Source organism: Nesoenas mayeri (assembly GCF_963082525.1).
Source record: "Nesoenas mayeri genome assembly, chromosome: 1".
Lineage (NCBI taxonomy): Eukaryota > Metazoa > Chordata > Aves > Columbiformes > Columbidae > Nesoenas > Nesoenas mayeri.
In genome coordinates this window covers 36,795,442-36,813,518 of record NC_137541.1, presented here as the reverse complement: position 1 = coordinate 36,813,518, position 18,077 = coordinate 36,795,442, and the positions used below count along the sequence as shown (strand labels likewise).

The window sequence follows — 18,077 nt, the reverse complement described above, 5'->3', positions numbered from 1 at the left end:
CTGGCTCTACAGAAAGCCGACTCCATCTGGCTTCCTGTTGTCCAGAAGATAAGGGCTGTTCGCTGTGTTTACTACTGCTTCTGCTGATATGTTTGTATCTGTAACTATACAACGTATCTTTGTCTTTCTTCCCTTTTGCAAAATGAAAGTACCTTTTTCATATTGATTTCTTTCTTCTGATTACCAGCTGAATGAAGTGAAAGATCAGCTTTCATTTTTTTCCTGAAATAACAGTAAATCTTTAAAAAAAAAAAAAGTCAAGTACAAGTCTACAAGAAGGTTACCAGAAAAAAAAAAAGGAGTAGTATCTATCCCTTATCTTTGGTGTTCTAAAACAGGGAGTTCACTAAGTAGGGATTGGGTTGCTGAAGTGTTGCAAGGCTTCAGCGTTTACACACTGAGCCTTTCGTATTTCAATGCCCATTATAATGACTATGTTACAAGTTTCTTGTTCATATGCAGTGCAGTGAATGATATAAACCTGATTCGGAGCTCTTCTTGACCCATTCACCCTTACTTAGCAGCTCAAACAAACTATTAGTAGGTTAAGAAAAAAGAAAACACTAATTAAAAGTTGCATCGTTAATCTGTGTCCCCTTTGTGTTACAGCAGTTTTTCACTAAACCTGGGACTGTGAAGGGATTACAAACAAGACAATTAGTCAGATCCTTTTTAAGGTTATGTGTTTTTTTTTTTTCCCCCCAGGCAAAAGTGGAAAGACCATGGCAATAGAAAATAAGTGGTCAAGGCAGTGTCTTCTCCCTTCAAAAGACCCAACTGCTGATGAGGTAGAAATTGCATGGTGCAGTCTCCTAGTCTTCCTCTGCAGACTCTTGTGAGGACGTTTCTTCAGTCTCTTCCTAGAATATAAAAACAGAAAAAATGAATACTGTGGCAACTGCTGCCAGCTCACTCTTCTCTCATGCAGCTGACAATTAGTCCTGAGCTGACAAAATGACCTTTACAGCTGCTGTGACATCTCAAGAAGCCACCTGGGGGAGGAGGGGAAGGTCTCTGGCTCTCCAGTCACCCTGCTTTGGTTTGCTGGACTTCCCTCCTACCCCAGGGGTGTCACAAAAAAGTAATTTGTACCATGCTCCGTCATAGCCCTCTTATGGCCAGCAGGCAGGGGCCACTAGAAAATGAAAAGCATTTTGAGCAGCTACCCAACGTTAAGCTTGTGCTCGAGGAAGCCTTCTCCTCACCAGCCATCCTCCTCTGGCCCACTGCTGCTGTTGCGTTCGACTTCAGCAAGCCTGCCCAAACACGATGCTCTTACACTGCTTATTTAACAAATGTGCAGTGCCTTTCAGGACGAGGGTAGTAAACCGGGGGCAATAAGCATTTCTGATAAAAGGGGCTGTCAGTGAAAAGTTGTTTTTTATCAAATGCTGCACATCATCGCCCGAGACAGCACGTGAAAAAGATCTAGGAAAAAGAGGAATTTATCCCCTCAGCCAACTGAGACCTTTTAAGAATGACCAGCTTAAAACAGCTTATAACAGTCTTCATACTTTAATAGATTTGATTTTCCACATGGCTTCATTTTGTCTGGGTAGCTAACTGACACAATTTATAACTCTCTTCCTTTCCCAGGCCACTACAGTGCACCATTCAGCAAAGCATGCCTTCAAGCTTGCCTGCCTTATCCGACCAAACTTCCATTCATTAGTGTTTGAAACACCTCAGCTGTGAAGGGCTCCTAAATGCTACCATGTGTGACACTGCTGCGGAGGAGCGGCATCAAGGAAAAACACGGGGCTTTAATCATCAGCCACTGCTCACTGCAATCCCTTTTCAAAAGGTTTCACTGCCCCTCCCCGCCCCGCAAGAAAAAACTGAAAAAAAAAAAAAAAAGAAGCTGTAAATCCAGGGAATAAACATAACTATAAATGAATGGATGACAGCTTAAAAAATATAACCATAGCAGCATCAAGCCATGAGATTTCACACTGGTTTTGTTTAGTCTGCTTTGGGTTATGTAGGAAATGTGAAAAGCATGAAGCAAATGCTCCCCCCTCTCCCTTCATACCCCTACCCCCCGCTAAAGCTTGAGCCTCAGATATTTAAGCCAGTAGGTTTATACCTCTTGACTAGGAAACAGGCCATGACCCTGGGGTGCTCTCTCGAGCACCAGGCACAAAGAAAGATGTTGCATGATCAAAGCCATGGACGGAGGAAGGAGAGCAAAGTCAAATGTCAGCCGCCCTCTGACTTTGAATTTTCAATTAATATTTAAATTCCAGAAGACTATCTATCATGTAGATGAACAATTTCTTCCTCTCAACAACTCATGTCCACTTGTAGCAGGGCTGCATTTCCAGTGCTGCTAGGAAAATGATCCCCAACTCACAAAATGATTAAGCGAATTTTACTCCGTCGCTGGCAGCACTGGGGGACCTGCGCTCACACTCCATCGAATCCCATTAACGTGTAATGCATTTTCCGTGCTTATCTTCCCTGCAGAACGGCACTGCGACTGTTACAACGTCAAGAAGAAAAATGGTATCTACAGGCACCTAACGAAGGGCTGATGTGGGCATGTGGAAAGAGTGTAAAATATGTTGGTTTGAGCCTTGGTAATTCAGAACTCGGGATGACAGTGGCAAACACCAGCTTTGCCTCCAAACCAAGTACTTCAGTTAAAAATTATGACTGTGGATTCTGTGCCCTTAACATAACACAGGTAGCCATGTTGTGGTATTTGATGATGATCACATGCTGAATTCCTTAGAGCGCCACGGTCAGCCCGGAGCCTCTTGTCATCGTCTCCCAGAAGACGGCTGTGCACACATGGGCGCCGAGTGGCAGCTCGCTTTGTTTTATGCTTGGCTTGCCAGGAGACTACTGAAACCTGCTGGACTCATTTTCCATGAAGGCGGGCTCCCTATCACAGAATAAGCAGGATGGGGGAGAGGCAAAGTATGTGGAAAGACATACTTCTTTTTAATTAGGGTTGCCCATTCTAGTGATTTTTACTGTGAAACTCACAATACTTTTTTTTCTTGTAGCTCTTGCTGCAGTGACCGAGAAAATCAGCGAGAAGCTCTTCCTTTTTGTGTATATATATATAAGTTCATGTAATGAAGGATAAGTTTTTGTCATCTGCATATGTACATGCAAATGTGTGTCCCTGTAGTACCTGTAAAGATGAGAAACCAAATACCAAGCTAAAAATCCAAAAATATTTAAATATTAAACTAATTATAAAAAAAACATTTAAGACTGGCAGACTTCAAATCCACACCAGTCTTGGGAAAGACCTTTTTCATGAATAAAAGCTTGCAAAGGAATCAGATTGTTGTGCAGCAAAAAGAAAACTTTCCTGCATTAAGTTCATTCCTTGCAAAAGCCTAAGATAGCTCAGTTACAGGTGGTTTTAAGCCAACCTATCACGTAAGTTGCCTCTGAAGACACACACGGAGACACATCTGCAGCTATGAAGGGCTTACAGTTCAAACAAAGGGATAATACAAATCAGACATGTGCATGGACCCAACAGAAGAAGCGAGTCGAGGTTCTGATAGAGGAAATGCAGATGAACAACACAGGAACAGTAGGTTATGCAGCCATGATGCTCAATCCTTTGCCTCTACAGCACGCACATGCACTTCTTCCCAAAAGATGGAGGAAGGCAGTTGTTTTGAAAACTGTGCACCCCCTAGAAGTTGCAAACTGGCTCTGCATTGAGTTCATTGAGTTCACAGAGGGTTCACTGAAGTGCACTGTGTGGCACATCAGGGCATTGGGTGCCTCAGGGGAAGGATGCTATACCATCACTTGGCATCCTCCAGGCACTTACAAGTCCTCACAGACCCACCAAGGTCAATGGCATAGCCACGTATCATAAGAGTAGTCCCTGAGTCAAAAGCCGATGGAGGAACTGGGGCTGGAGTTAAATACTTTGTAGGTCCAGACGTGCTTCCACTCAAGTTGAAGAGAAGGGCAAAAATCAAGAAGGAAAGCAGGGTCATTAGAGCAGACATGAGAAATCCAAGTCACTCAGTCACAGCGGGATAGCCATGCAGAGCATAAATTCAGCAACACCACCACAGGAACCGCTCAGCCAAGAAGCAAAGGTTTCAGGTTACACGGCAGCCTTAATTCAGGTTGTTCTCACTTTTGAGGTGCATTCACTGTAGTTGTGGAGCCAGAATGGTGACATGTGTTAATTGAGCGTAAATGTTCATCGACCCAGTTTTGCCTTGAACAGCTACTCCCCTGGTTATTTGTTTTCTGCCACAGCAAGCTCACAACAGGCTGGGCTGGCAGACTGCAAAGAGAAACCTGAGAAAGCTTCAAACTAATCAGGTCGGACCCAGCTAACAGGGAAGCCAGAGCCACGCAGAGCTCAGAGTGAACAGGACACGCACCCGAAGGGCAGGGTAAGTCCTCAGATGCACAGCTCAGGCTTTTACTCCCTGATACTAAGACAATATCCCAGGTGGCTCCCTGAACATCCATGTGCCCCGCATACATCCTCAGGGGCTGACACAGGGATGCACTGCTGAAGCAGTTTTACTTGGCACAACCTGTCCTTGGTGGTTGCACCTATCGGTACGTTTATTCTGAGTTACTACAGATCAAAGTGTGTTTTTATAAGACAAACTGCATGCCAGCACTCAGAGCTGTTTCCACTCTTAATTGCTATAACTGCCCTACCAAGCTGGGAGTGATAGGGAGCTGCTGTCTCTCCCTAAAAAAAGCAGCAAGAAAACTTTCTCCAAAGCTCCTAAGTGGACAAATTTTTAATGGGTCTTTTCTTGAGCGATATCACTGGTGAGGAGCTGGCAGACACGGACACTGGACTGAGAACCATCAGTGCAGCCCCCTCACTGCAACACCCTACTGCTGCTGGGGTGGGTCCCAGCAGGAGAGAAAAGACAGACGTTTTCCAGTGGCTCATAGCAGGTATCTGCTCTCAGAATGGCTACGCTGCAGTGGGCTGACACTGCTGTTGTTAGCCTGGATTTAACAGTGGTGAAGACAACAAAAAAGAACCAGGAGGCAGGACAGCGGGCTTCAGTTAGAAGTGCTATCTGCAGCCAGTATTCTTATTTGGGCTTGCCCAACACAGGATTTCAAAGTATGACATCCTTGGTGGGATCTGGTTGCTTGAAGATAGGAGCCTGGGTCTGTTTTAGATGACCTGGGTATCTCATCTGGCATCCAGCAGCCAGGTCAGAGGGTGCTGGTCTCCTGTGTCATGCCCACCTGCTCTGTGTGGATGTCTGTGATCCCCTGGGACACCTAAAAGGGCATACAACAGCAATGCTGAGATGCACAGACCCACTAACTCTGACCAGAGCCATGATGCTGCATCTCTGCTTTTGAAGGTTCTCTGCTGTGGAAAAACAATCTGGTGTATACTGTAGGAACATGGGACTTGGTAACCACTAGCACGTGCACCTCATTCCTAAAGCTCAGGGGTGGCATCATCCAGAATGGAGCTACTACAGTATCTTTTCAGGTCACAGCCACCTCATGTTCCAAAAGACCCCTTCCCAAGACCTCCATTTGGTGATCCACATTTGGTTGGTGAGGGCTATTTTTCTGGTAGTACAAGCAGCCAGTAGCATCCTGTTATCCTCAAGAAGAGACAAGCTTAGTTTGGTCGTTGTATGTCCTCTGCATTTCTTTTTTTTGGTGCATCCACACAAAGTGGTCACAACAAAACTCGATGACAAGACAATTGTTGGTGTTTGAGAGAAGTATTCCCTCCACCTGCAGAAGGGCAACCATTTGGCATTTTTGTAGAAATGTTGGTTCTAATACCCTGGTGCAAAGTTCCTTTATGGCTACTTCAAGTTTAATTGTCTTTGCCTTGAGAAACTCACTGGCAATTGTTTTTTTTCACTTTCTGCACATGAATTTCTGAACCACAGATTTTAAAAACTAGAACCGATTTTGTGAGATGAACTGCAGGATCACGGTAATGCTACATATGGAGCCTCTGAATTTGTCAGAGCTTTTATCTTATAACAAAGTATTAGCTATTGGCACAGATTTTGCTGGCTGCTTTCTAAGCCCGAGAGGGTATGCTTGAATAGATATGTCAAAAAGAACTGCTGACAAGAGCAACTTGCAAACTGTGGGCCATTGTCTGCTGTTAACTTGTCTGAAATCCCCTGGCATGCAAGCTAATATTTTCAGAGGAGTCCTTGAAGCCAGTGTCTCCTATTGCAGATGCAGGGGCCCAGGCTGTGCCCAGCTGAGACACAGTGACAACCCACAACTGCTCCACGGGCCAGTGCATCAAACGGCTTTAGAAATTCTTCGAGCACTGACAGACATCCAGAACAGGCTTGCTCTGGGTGAGGATTAGGGTGGGATCTCCTGCTTCGACCTCCTTCACTCTCTGCAAAGCTCACTGGCGAGCTCAGTGACATCTGTCACTTAGTAGTAAGGCAGTTTAATTTAAGAAGCTGGATTCAGAGCTCAAATTGTCACAGGTATTTACTTCATAAATCACAATTAAAAATTTTATTAGGGCAGAAGAGATCACCATGAGCACATATAGAAAGACCACACAACTCTTCTTGCTGCTGGATTAAAGCATGTTTTTAAGAAGGCCATCTAAAGAAATTATTTCAACACAGAAACTGTGCCTGGATACAGGTGAGTTGACCAGCCAAACAGCAAGCAACTTCTGTGCACTGTCACTGCTAGCATGTAGGAAGGAGCACAACTTCTCTAGCCTGGTGGTTACAAGCACAGTTAAAACCTCTGCCTACAGAGCAGTTCTGAGACCCCCTGCCCTCTCCCAGCACTGTTTCCACAGTCAGTGACTAAGGCACGGGACAGCCCTTGGAGCAGTAAGCAGGCAGGTACCCCCAAGGAAGCAAAACTCTCCATACTTAAATGACATTAAACAGAGCGATAAATAGAGAGGCGGCAGCTGATGGGGCAGGTTTGGGTTGAGATTTAAGGGGTGGAAATCAATATTCTTGCTTTAAATGTCTCAGTCTCTATGGACTTAGCCTCTAATGGTCCACCTTGTCACCTAAGGACCTTGGCCTTCAAAAGACTACAGACTTGGCCATAGTGTGAGTCCAATATTTCGATATCCGCAAGCACTCTTGTTGACCTGTTACTTAACTTTCCCAATGCCCAAGTGCATGCTGGTGGGCACGTGCAGAGATAACTAATGCTCTTGAGAGCAGTCTAATGGCTGGCAAGTCTCAAAGATCATTTTGACTTGGAGATGTCCTCAAAGTTTCCACACTCAGAAAGGCAATACACAACCAACAGCAAGAATATTTTGTGAGGGATGGAAAGGGAGCAGAAAGAATAAAGCAAAACACTGATGCTGTCCTGCAGGTGACCAGCCTGTGCCTTCTGGGCTGCATAGTTAGTAAGCAAATGAAGGGTGTCCTCTCACTGCTGGAACAGCACTGCTTGACTAGCAAAAACGCTGCTCACAGGGATTACTGGATAATTCGCATCCCTAGCTGTCGAAGGAAGTGAACAAGATCGGGCAGCCATAGCGAAGTTGCTGGGGCTGCCCTGGAACTCTGCTGCTGTTGTTGGCCTGGGCCTTGCTCACCAGCAGCTGAGGTCAGAGAGAGCTACACTACCATCCTTCCACAGCCAGGAACCTGTGCAATCTGCTCTAGGTGAACTTGCTTTAGCAGGTGGGTTGGACTAGATGATCTCCAGAGGTCCCTTCCAACCCCAACCATTCTGTGATTCTGTAACCACTCCTACATATCCCCTTCTTCTGCTGGAGGAAGTGTCTCACAAGGCTTGGCCAAGTTTTAGTTCTTGAGTAACAGGTTCAGATAACTGGAGGGGACCAGGACAGTGCTTAGGAGGATCCCCTCAGGAGAGGATGGGTCAGGACCTTTGTCTTTAAGTTAGAACAGCCTGCTTTAAACATAGCTTCAAGCTTCTTCTTCCTGTTAGATTAAGGGAGATAGAAAAACATTTCTCTATCTCCTAGCTTATCTCCTAGGAGGAGATCTGTTTGATGTAATGGAGTGATAATGGATGAGTCTCTCCGGTTACTTTGAGAAAAAGGGCTTATCTGACACAGGATTTTTAAATCTAGGAGGGCTCACACGGAGAACTTCCAGAGAGAGGAATGAGGCTGGCCTACATTTAGATACCCTGAAAAGTACCTGCCTTAGGCTCTGCCTCTAAACATTTCCTACAGATGAAAGCTTGAATGAACCTCAGCTCCAGGTGCCCAACTTTGCCATGGATTTTAGAGCAGCCCTGAAGTTAACTCAGCAATGAGGTTTCTGCAAAGCAGCAGGTCGCTCAGCACTGAAGCCTGTGCTGCTGAAGCCTTTTGAAACTGAGATTCAGCTGTCTAAATTACGTCAGGCCAGATTTCTTAAACGTGTTTTGGCATCTGAGTACAGCAAGTGCCTTTTTGACCTAAGCAGGTCAAAACACTTTGAAAAAATCTGTTCCCCATGTGATTAAAAGGGGAGTGAAAATTTCCAGCAAAATCTCAGTACCAGTCAGAATAATTTTGCAGGAAGCACCATTTAAAGTCTGCAAAGCACAGACCTAAAGTGAAAATGGTGCTTGAAGCAATCAAAGGTGCTATGCTAACACTGACAGAGATGTGTGTTGTCTTGGAGAGCTTCAACCCTACAAGATGTAAACAGTTGTAAGGGAAGGAAATAAAATATTAAGGAAAAGAAGGCAGCGGCACCGTTAGAAACATATACAACTGAGTTGGACTAACCCCAACTTTGAGAAGCTGCTCTTACAAACCTCTTGTGGAGGCTGTAAACCAGAGGAGTGGTAAACTGCTCTGCATTCACACAGCACACCACACTCCAGAGCCAAAATTCGGAGCAGAGGCTCTGATAATAGTCTCTAATTGCTACCATGTACGTCCATAATTAGACAAAAAAGCAAAAAAAGGTGGATTCCAGTCTTAAAAAATCCTTAGGCTTGTAGGGTCCACTGAAACGCTGCGGGTCACTGCATTAGCTCTGTTTTCTTGTGGCAATGGAGACGCCAAAGCCCAAAAGGACACTGGAGCCCACACAGGTGAACCTGAGGGAGTGTGGCTTCCTCCTGAGCCCTGTGGTACTCAGAACAGCACTGATTCCTGTGCGTATTTTATGTTGGGCGACAGAGGAAGAACTACGGTGAAGTTGTCCCAGAATGGAGTAGGGAATGGAATGCTAGGACAGGCTTTGAAACAAAAGTCAAACCCACTCCGTTTACCTTTTGATGCCCCACTATTTTAGGACATGAAAAGGAGAATAAAGTAAGGCCTGTTAGATTTCTATTCTCCTTTTTTTCCACCCCCTAAAAATGACTGCTTGTTACAGACAGGAAGGAACTGCCAGAAGTTATTCACCTCCGATCCTTTATCACTTAAAAAAGCATTTTGTCTCGGTCAACAGAGCCACTGGCAACTGCGGTTTGGGAACAGCTATCTATCTGTAATGATAACTAATAAAAGAAAGTGTCTTCCCCTTTGAATCCCAGCTGAGAGATTTTGCCAAGTGATCAAACTTGTCTGAACCTCGGAGCAGCAGCTTTGAAGTAATAAGAAAGAGATTGAAAACCTGCAGCCAAGAGCCGCACACACCTCATTAGGGCCCAGCCATGCGGGAAGGACGAGCGGCAGCCGCCGGGCCCAGGCCCGCGCACCCGCTGGAGAGGGGCTGCGGGAAGGGGGGATAAAAGAGCCTTTCACATGGAACTGCACCAGGGACATTTTTATGAGCGCCAGCCCTGAGGCCAAAAGGCCTGTACAGCCCCACCATGCTCCTGCCTGCGCCATGGTGCTGCCCATGCCCTGCTCCTGCCTGCGCCATGGTGCTGCCCATGCCCTGCTCCTGCCCACGCCATGCTGCTGCCTGCACCACACTGCCGTCACCCTTCCTCAGCCTCCCCCGGTTTTGTTTGTTTGTTTGTTTTTTTCTTTCTGAAGGACAGAGTTCAACATACAGGGCTCTACCTTCCCCAGGTTATGCTCAGAAAAGCGTCCCCCACCCCCCAAAATGAGAAACATATTTCTGCAAGATAGCGAGCTGGGTTCTCCAATCTGGTTCAGCAGATTTCATGTGAGACTTTGTGGCATAATTCAGCTAAATGATTTTCTTCTGAAAACAAAAACCTCAAACAAAACAAAAGCACTAAAGCTTGACAGACTTGTAAAATGCTTTTAAAAACGTCTGAAGAGTTTAATCATAGATCTTGCCACACAGACACTGGTGAGGCTGTGTGCTGGCAATAAAGCAGAGTATTTCACTTTGAGAGCTGAAGTTCTGGGTTTAATTTTCAGTTTCAGACTAAACAGCAGGTCTGCAGCACAAGGCAGGGTGAAGACTCCCGAGCAAAACACGGTAATGGGAATGCTTTTCTTGCAAACTTTACTGACTGAGTAACCATGGATCACCTCTTTGTGCAGGCGAAAATGCAAAATCAGAGAAGTTTGTGTTGGTTTTAATAAATTTGCCCCCCCATCCCCTGCAAAGAATTCTGCTTCTATTTTATTATGTAATGCTGCAGGCTAAAAATATATCCCTAATTTAAGCCATCTTGCCAATAAATGTACAAATACCAGGTAATCCAAAAAGGGTAGTTATGGTTTAATGACATACTCTTCTTATCTTCTTAATATGTTCAACTCCTAAAGGATTTAGAGCGATGCATTTAAAGATTTTTTCAACTTATTGAATATCTCCACAGAGTCCCGTGGAAAGGGTGATAAAGGACGGTCCTCGTCAGCATGGAGCAGCAACCCAACTTTTCAAGCTCCAGCTGCACCACAGTCTGTGCTACCACAGGGCAAAGCTGTTTCTTTCTCTAAGCAAGACAGTCTGATTCAAAGGGAGTGGGGCTGTCCAAGCAAACAGTTAATGATTATTTCCTTTTGATTACAGAACCTTTTATGGGAGTTTCTTTTCCAGTTGAACACATCTATATTCTATAATCAAATCAGAAAAGGTATCCTGGTGGAAATTGTGTTCAAAACCTTTTTTTTAGGAGCAAGGCAGATTTACCGCAATTTATATCTTAATATTAATCTATTCACCTCTTCCTAAACATAAAAAAATGCTAATATAAATTACAGTTAATGCCTCATTATTATAACACCATTCTCAGGAGACTATTAAAGTGATGGGCAAGCCGCCTAACATACTGTAGCTGTCTCTTTGCTGTTCTGATTTCAGTTTCCAGATTTTACCTCAAAATAAGCATGAGAATCAGGGAAAGGGAGACGGTAGAAGCCATTCACTGCCCTGAATCTGATATCTCCTGGGTCCTAGAGCTCACATGTCCCTTCCTTCAGACTCAAGTCTGGTTTCAATGGAGCTCTCATTTTTCTTCCCACTAATCCTGCCGTGAGATCAACCATTGGTAACTCTGTGAGAAATTAAATACCAGGATGTGGGAAATCTGAGATCTGAATTCGGGCAGAATGTGGGTGATTCATTTTTTAATTTCTCTCTTTCCCATGGTTGTTGTGTGGCAAATAACTCCACAAACCTGAGATCAGAGATCAGCTCTGAACAATGTGGCTACAATTGACAGAGCAGAAGCAAAGCAAGTACATTCATGATATTATATCCCTTTTTAATCTAAGCAACAGTCACTTCTAAAGGGAGATTTTGGCTAACATTTTCTGAAAACATTCTAGCATTTCCAGAAGTGCCTTACAATGGGATCAGCAGCAGAACTTCATCATGGTGATGCTCACCATCTGTTGGAGCAGACTTCATCAGGAATTTCACATTTATGGCATTGTGATCCCAATGAAACAGGATCCATGAGGCAGTTTGCTATGGTGATGTGAGTGCTATGATGTCCAAGTCAGGCAGTCATTTTGAATGGCTTCTTTCCTTCCTCAGTGTCAGAAAAGCACATTTATTTATTTAGGTCCTATAAGGATGAATTCAAGATTCTTGTAAACATTGGACTGCCCAAAGGTTTAGATCCTTCATACACTGCTTGGCAACGTGCTGATGTCTGAAAACCACCTATGTACCCCTGTAGCCTTCAATATGAAGTACCTAGGGGCACAATTCTCACTGCATAGTCTACTAAGAGGTTATGACACTCCCAAACTTTTTACTCTATCTATAAACACAGCAGCACCATGCTCACAAAATCCAAAGAGCAACCGAAGTGTCTCTCACAATTTTATTTCGTGCTGACTTTAATGAATCCTTTGCCTGAGTTGTTTTCTGCGAGCTGCAAAGGAGGAGGCATGCTTGTGGGTCCAGCTTTAGCATTTGGCACAGGTGTCACAAGCTGCCCAGAGGGGCCAGATGTCACCCGAGGGGATCATGGCAGCACTGATTTCAAGAAACTAAATTCACCGAATTCCACAAATGCTCCACAGTGACTGACAGAGTAGTTGAGAAATGCTGCTTCTTCTATTCCAAGACTGTTATTTCGGACTACAAGGGGATCCTATAAAACTCCCCAGATGTCATGGAAACTCCAGCATAAAACACGATATTGGCTTCTTATTACTTCCTTCCAGAACATGTTTAAAGATGTATATCGGTTAATAAAGGCTGAGCATATTGCTCTTTTCCCTAGCCAAATCTTTAATAGTTCTGGTAGGCAAATACTGTAACTGACCATCCTCACAAATTATTTAACAGATACAAAAATGTATTTTCATCAGTCTTAACTTCGATTTTCACTATGTTTACCTTTTTCCACTTCCATTGCAGCATACCTCATTTTGAACATACAATTTGCAACAGAATTTCTATGGCCCTGAACTGGCACAGAAAAGATGTAGCAATTTCTAGAAAAGGCTGCATAGAAGGTTCACATCCCCTGCTTTTCAGTGAGGCAGATCATCTGGGTTACAGCCCTGGAGTATCGATTAATAACATTTATGTCAGGAAATCGGGCATCTTTCAGTGACTTCAGACGGGTTTGGAGGAGTAACAATGATGCTGACTGTGAAAGATGTAGAGCTTTTATGAAAAGCTCAGTAACCAAGCTCTCAGCAAACAGCGCTTTCTTTCTGTGCTGCCTTCTGACAAACCTCATCTTTCCTTATTAGCGTTTTGATTATTTTTGGTGCTTTAAGTCCAGAGGCTGATCATTCTGGTAGTTTCAACTTTGTGGATATCATTTTAGAAACATCTTAAAATAATCCAAATTTTCAGAGGGTAGCCAAGTACTGCCTAGAATAAGATACCCAAGTGTTCACAGCACAGACACTCTTGTTACTTTTGGAAATCTTGGTCAAAATGCGTAGCATGTATATGCAAAAGTAGCACTGTTTAATTTACTCTTGACTGACATTTTTTTAAACACTGTTCCCGGCCCAGCCACCTTCCTCAAAGGTGTTTCCCCAGCACACGTCACAGCCCGTTCTCTTCTGGCTTAGCGAGATTTTGGTTCATGTCAATTGGAGCCAAGTTGTGAACTGGATGGAGTATCTCCCTAAAGAGCTTCTGTGGCCACAGCCATGGGGTCAAACACAAAACCATCCTATCCACAGCCATCACAGACTGCCTTGGACTTCTTCCCTAAGTAGGGAGGAGGCGAGGAGGGGGCAAAGAGGGGCACTGCTGACTTAGGGAAATGTTTTATCTCACCCCTTCAGCCTCCAGCCTTCTACTACCAACTGCAGCACCTGCTCCAAGTGCTGCACAAGGAGTGAATCAACAGCTGTAGTCCCTCAATGTCTCTGCGTGCTTTTAGGGACAGGTATTGAGCAGCACACAGGGAAAGAGCAGTGACCTGAGAGCATGTCTGTATTGAAAAACGTGTGACCAGCACTGCATTCAGAAAGCTGCCTCCTGCTCCAGGGCTTGTCTCATGGGAATTAAGTGTTGCATCTCTGAACAGTCAAAATAGCCCTTTTTTGCCTTGTCACTGTTCAGAGCTGAAGGTTCCTCCTGTGCCAGGCTATGCCATGGCACTTCTGCTCTTTGACTGACTCAGAAACTGGCTGACAAGGACACAACAGCTCCAAGTGGCACGTTCCAGCAGGCAAGACTCTCCGGCTCCCAGACCATCCCTGACAGGCCATGGAGCAAAAGTATCTTGCTAAATCTGATTCCTTTTTAGTCACACCAAATCAATGTGCCCTTGTGGACAAGAAGGCCAATGGTGTCCTGGGGTGCATTAAGAAAAGTGTGACCAGCAGGTCGAGGGAGGTTCTCCTCCCCCTCTTCTCTGCCCTAGTAAGGCTGCATCTGGAGTACGGCATCCAGTTCTGGGATCTCCAGTTTAAGAAGGACAAGGAATTATTGGAGAGAAAGCAGTGGAGAGCTACAAAGATGACTATGGGTCTGGAGCATCTTTCTTATGAGGAGAGACTGAGAGAGCTGGGTCTGTTTGGCCTGGAGAAGAGAAAGCTGAGAGGGGATCTCATAAATGTTTATAAATATCTCAAGGGTGGGTGTCAAGCGGATGGGACCAGACTCCTTTCAGTGGTGCTCAATGACAGGATGAGGGACAATGGACACAGACTGAAGCACAGGAGGTTCCATCTGAATATGAGGAGAAACTTCTTTACTTTGAGGGTGCCAGAGCACTGGAACAGGCTGCCCAGAGAGGTTGTGGAGTTTCCTGCTCTGGAGACACTCAAAACTCACCTGGAAAAATTCCTATCAATCTACTCTAGGTGAACCTGCTTTAGCAGGTGGGTTGGACAAGATGATCTCCAGAGGTCCCTTCCAACCCCAACTATTCTCTGATTCTGTGTGTGCACTCTCATAACTCCCTTAGGCAAAAAGGGAGCATCAGCACTTTGGTTTTAGTAGAAGGGGAATCAAGCCACTGGGGGACTTGCCTAGAATGGGACTTGCACACTGCAGCGCTCAGTGCTGATGGATTCGAAGGAGGCAAGAGGCTCACCTGGCACAGTGCTGATCAGGGGACCTCTGCTCCTTAGGCAGTGTGCAGAGACATGGGGACAGGCACCTCAGACTGCCTCATGTGCCAATGGTATGCCAAGCAAGGGGATGCTTAATTCAGTCGGCAAAAAATCTTTAACGGAAGGAACCATTCAAAATCCTGTTTCTTTTCTGGGACCTGGGCAGCTTGTGCTTCTCTCTGAACACCCAAACACTGCCTGCAGGGAAATGGGGCTGCTTGTGTATCTCTGGGTATATAAAAAGATTTAGTGCTGGATTACAGAGCTTATTTGCATATCTGAAGTGTAGCAGTGGTTTATGATGCACACTTGAATGTTAACTACCTTTGTAAAAAATGTGTCTGTTTCCTTTGAGTTCTCCACGAAATGGTGGAAATGTTGGGTGAGCTCTTTCTATATTTTCATTACTGGCAGGAAGGGTTCAGTTGAAGAAACTACTTGAATGAGCTGTGAGCAAAAGCAATTTTTATAAAATAATTGATTTGTGGTAGACGATTCTGTGGTCCCAGTGTGCAGTGTGTGGGACTGTACAGGCTAGCAAAGTGTTTGCCACCCCAGCACTGAGAGGCCAGCATGTACCTACCACCATCAACAAGAGAAACTACAAAATATAAAAAAAACATTGCCCCCCAGAGCAGCAACCTACATCTTCAGATCACTGTATGTATTTCTGATTTATGATTCTTTAAAAGTGACTGAATATCTGAATATACTCCTGTCTTGAGGATAGTTTTTTCCCTTTTCTTCCCTTCCTTCTGGTCTCTATTTATTTGTTTCATTTTTTACACCCACATTTCTGAAAGCAGCCATCTGAAAAATGTTACTCTATCATAGCTATGTAATAAATGACAATAATAAAAAATTAAAACCTTGGAAAACTGAATCTTTCACTGATTTTGGTATTTAGGTGCAGCATCATTGAATTATGTTATTCAGAATCTATTCAGAAATTGTGTCATATAAGTAACAAAATATTTGCTGTCAGAAATACCTGATTTCCTCTACCAGCCCTCACTCACAGCACAGGTTAGTGCTTCATCTCTTCATAGAACTGGTCATTGCAACTTCTATGTTTTTCCTCCCCTTTTTTGTTTTTATTTCAAAAAACTGTGCTTTTTTTTTTTTCTGTCATCACACAAACTATTCCATCTCCCTGTCACAATAAACCAACTATAAAAGAAGACTGAATATGTCCTCCTTTGGAAACCATATAATGCAGCTGTCAACATCTTGCCTTGGCAGAAGAAAGAAGGCAAGGATGTAAAGCCCAGCATCCTCCACAAGACTCCATCTACTGCATCCATAAGGAAAGCAAGAGACTCTCCTGATTTCCTTAAAATCAAATTCAAATCTCTCCCAGAGCAATGGTAGGTCTATTCCTGGAGTACAGGCACCCATTGATTGCTTAATGATTCTGGCTCTAGTCCATGAATTTATTATGATTCTGTTCTTTTTCATTTTACACCAAGCAATCCTTACATGTTGTTTGAAATATAAAAGGCAGAGCTGGTAACAATGAAATGTAATTTTCAAATTGAAGCCATTTTTCATTAGACTTCCCATGACATTTTTATGCATTTGTTAAAATGATGTTTTTGAATCAGAAAAAAAATGTTTGCAGAGCAAAATTTGAAAGGATTTTGCAAAGCAAATGTGTTCAAAACCAAAATCAAACCCTAACTGGATTTAAAAAACTCAGTCCCTAAGTGATCATAATATTGTGAAGTTTTGGAAAAGCAAAAATTCCAAGAACACTCTATGGGGAAAAAGGTTAATAAAAACAGGTTATTTCATCATGACACTATTTATGCAAAACCTCTGACAAATTCCAACAAGCATTGTCCCCCTGTCTGGTGGTGGTGGGAGGCAGGGCACCGAACTCGAAGGCCCCACAGCAGGTCTATGGCTCAGCCCCACTGGGAAAGCTTTGAGCAGCTCCACATGGGGAGGTGCAGCTGGTCTGGGCGCATGGAGCTGTTATATGCACTTGATCGGCACGTGTTCACATGGTACAAAGAGCCTCCAGCGCATATAGAAGATGTCCTCTACTGCTCTTTTTGGGAAAACTTTCAGTATTCGCTTTAAAGAAATTAAAAAAAAAGCTAACTCAGCCTTTCAAAAGATGTTCTGGAGTGGGGTATATAACACACACAGACTTGCCCTATGCTGAAGTATAAAATTCCACATATCACTGGAAAATAAAGTTTTACTCCTATGGGAACTGACAACTTTCACAGAGTCACAGAATGTTTGGGATTGGAAGGGACCTTGAAAGATCATCCAGTCCAATCCCCCTGCCAGAGCAGGAACACCTAGGTGAGGTTACACAAGAACGTCTCCAGAGAAGGGGACTCCACAACCTCCCTGGGCAGCCTGTTCCAGTGCTCTGTCACCCTCATCGTCAAGAAGTTTCTTCTCATATTTAAGTGGAACCTCCTGTGTTCCAGTTTGCACGCATTGCCCCTTGTCTTATCATTGGTTGTCACCGAGAAGAGCCTGGCTTCATCCTTGTGACACTCACCCTTTACATATCTATAAATATTAATGAGGTCACTCCTCTGTCTCCTCCAAGATAAAGAGACCCAGCTCCCTCAGCCTTTTAAATCTCCATATCAGTAAATACAGAAAAAGTGCATGACACAGCTTGCTGGAGGAAGTGGGAAGAGCAATGAAACCCTGGGGCACCAGGTCAACCCCAAAGGTGGAGGTTTTCAGTTCTCAGTTGAGTAAGGCCGCAATATTCTCAGCTCAGCAGGACACAGGGTGGGCTAGAACAGTGGCACATGCTCTCTCCACGTGTACATGTGCCTGCTTGGGTGCGAAGGGTCTCCCATCCTGTTTGTGACACTGGGAGCTTCTCTTCAACCTGCTATAGTGGATCTCTGGAGTATTTCTACCACATTTATCTCCAGGATTTCCCAGAAGGGAAAAAAAATGAATCCACATGTGGTGGCTAGCATGTACACAGGATGCCTGAAGCTTGTGGAAGTGCAGATTTGTTGCACATCACAGAGAGGTGACGTAGCACATGCACCCACCAGCCAGGGTGTCCCAGGGTGTCGGAACGGTCACACCACCACCACAAGTCCCAGGCTCAGCTCTGCTCACCAACTCTCCTGCTCTGGGGCTGCGTATGAGTGTGTGAATCACAGATGTAGCTCCTGGGCTGCAAAGACTGTCTGATGCTTTTAGCATTTACTGTGTCCTGCATTGAGGAGGCACATGTAACGGATGCAGCTGAGGAACG

At 44.4% G+C, this 18,077-nt stretch overlaps 1 protein-coding gene across 1 annotated transcript in view; it reads right to left on the bottom strand.

Annotated features, from left to right (window-relative positions):
• Positions 1 to 812: 812 nt before the first annotated feature.
• HMGA2 (high mobility group AT-hook 2) overlaps positions 813 to 18,077 on the bottom strand; it is a gene marked incomplete at both ends in the record, with an annotated part of 116,190 nt that continues 98,925 nt past the window's right edge. Inside the window, one exon of the mRNA XM_080357995.1 lies at positions 813 to 860. Coding sequence (XP_080214121.1) covers positions 813 to 860 — 48 coding nt within the window. The remainder of the gene's footprint in view (positions 861 to 18,077) is intronic.